General features: G+C 41.4%; 1 protein-coding gene across 1 annotated transcript; it reads right to left on the reverse strand.

The window, feature by feature from the left end:
* Positions 1–538: 538 nt before the first annotated feature.
* LOC125889019 (odorant receptor 131-2-like) lies at positions 539–1,831 on the reverse strand. Its single transcript, XM_049576672.1, has 2 exons — positions 1,721–1,831; positions 539–1,529 (listed from the first exon to the last, which is right to left on the reverse strand). Exon 2 carries the CDS (start codon positions 1,502–1,504, stop codon positions 539–541), a length of 966 nt encoding a protein of 321 aa, XP_049432629.1. The 5' UTR covers positions 1,505–1,529; positions 1,721–1,831.
* Between the last annotated feature and the right edge of the window lie 119 nt (positions 1,832–1,950).

Here is a 1,950-nt window from a genome sequence, read left to right on the forward strand (position 1 = left end):
CTGCCAGACTTATGGAAGACACCTTAAATTCACCCATGTAATTGAGTAATATTTGTTGAAGCTGCTGGAACAGGAATATGGTCACTGTCTGGTTTATGTTTAACAGCAGTCGATCTATAAATCTGTTGATCTTGTCTCAAAAAATGGAGCCAATGTATCCAAAGATGAAAAAGGTCGTGACTGCTTTTTACAGGTCAGCAGAGGTTTCCAATGGCCTGTATTTCTTCAAATTGGAACAATGTAACATGGTTGGTCACTTTATTTATGAATTAAGACAATGATTTTTTTAACAGGGTTTCTGCAGCGTGGAGCAAGTTGAATTTAACACTTACCACACTAAATAAAATGTTATACCTGTTTCATCATCATCAAATCTTTCCAGCTATTCCCAACATTATATAACAATAATTTCTACATTACTGTACTCAACACTTCAAAAGACTTTTCAAGACCTGCAGAAACCTGTTAAACATCACAAATATCTCTTTTCGCATTTGTGCATTAGGCGTGAGCACTCTGTCAAAACCATATCAGCCAGTTAAAAAGCAAACAAGTTGTCTTGCAGCTTGATTCTGACACTGGGTTTGACTTTGCCTGAGCAGCAGAGGAAAGTTTTCCTGATGCAGCCCCTGAGACTCTGATCTCTAAAGCCGTAGATGAGCGGGCTGAGGAAGCGTGGAGTAAGGATGAAACAGAAAAAGTTAAAAAAGGAGATGTCCTCTGGCAACCAGTTGGCATGCAGCACTATGAGAGTTTCAGTAATAGGGTGAGTGAAAGCCAAAATGCTCAGCAGCAGCTGAAAGCCGTGTAGCAGCACAGTGTGCATGGCTTTGTTCACAGACACTTTATCTTGTCTCATTTTCCTGGTTTCCAGCAGGATTCTCACATATGTAAAGATGATGACAACAGCTACTACTGCAAAGAAGAGAATATTTATAACAGCTAGGAACATTTCCTGGATTGGAGATGAGTTGACAATGGTAGATTTACAAAGCACAGGGGTAGAGAGGATATCCACAGCAGGGTCTCTTTTCCCAATTGAGTAGTGAATCACAGGGAAGATACAGCTGATGAGCCACAGGGACAGAATAATGATCCAGATACGGTCTGAGCGCCAGGCGGCCGGGCGCTGCAGGGGATAGAAGATGGCAACATAACGCTCCAGTGACATTGTGGCAAGAATTAAAGGTGTGTTCTGGAAAGTGGCAGTGGACACAAACAACAGAGGAACACAGTAGACAATGGCAAATTTTACCCTGCCCATGACAAAGAGGAAGAGCAGCACAGAGAACAAAAGCTGGAGAGTGTCATTGATCAGCATGTAGGCAAACAGGATGTAACGTGATGTGTCCAGGAACTGCCTGTGAGATGCAAAGATGTGCAGCATGACAATAATGCAGCAGAAGAAGAGGCAGAAGACGGGAATCACCACACACACCTTGATGATCACAGACAGGCTTCTGCTGGAAGTTGCATTGCCTGGATATTCAGTCAGATTCTGCATTTTGCAGCTATGCACTGAAGCAAACCTGTGACAGATACAATGAGTGAAAAGTCCATACACACACTAAAACACATCCTCAAAATGCTTAATAACTGAGAGAAAAACAACACACATAACCTATACTATTCTGTCTTTCCCCAACTACCCTTTAAACAGATATTTTTGTATTGTGACTGAATACAAATCCAACATTCAGAAAAAAAGAGTAACACTCACCTAAGAATGTCTTCATCAGTCAGAGGAGTTGACCAAGGTTTACATTTCTCTTCTTCTTATCATAAAACCTCAGTGAACATCTGTGGGATGTCCTTCCCCTTATCTGAAGTGTTCGGCCCAACATATCTGTTTGACTCGATATGATCCCTCCAGAGATACGTTATTTACATACTGTCATCATACAGCATGATGTTTCTCATTAAGTAATAATTCAGGGGGGAGATGGGATC

The sequence above is a fragment of the Epinephelus fuscoguttatus genome, linkage group LG5 (assembly GCF_011397635.1).
Source record: "Epinephelus fuscoguttatus linkage group LG5, E.fuscoguttatus.final_Chr_v1".
In the NCBI taxonomy this organism is placed as follows: domain Eukaryota; kingdom Metazoa; phylum Chordata; class Actinopteri; order Perciformes; family Serranidae; genus Epinephelus; species Epinephelus fuscoguttatus.

Coding starts and splice junctions, on each gene's coding strand:
- LOC125889019 (XM_049576672.1), bottom strand. CDS start 1,504: ATGCAGAATCTGACTGAATATCCAGGCAATGCAACTTCCAGCAGAAGC.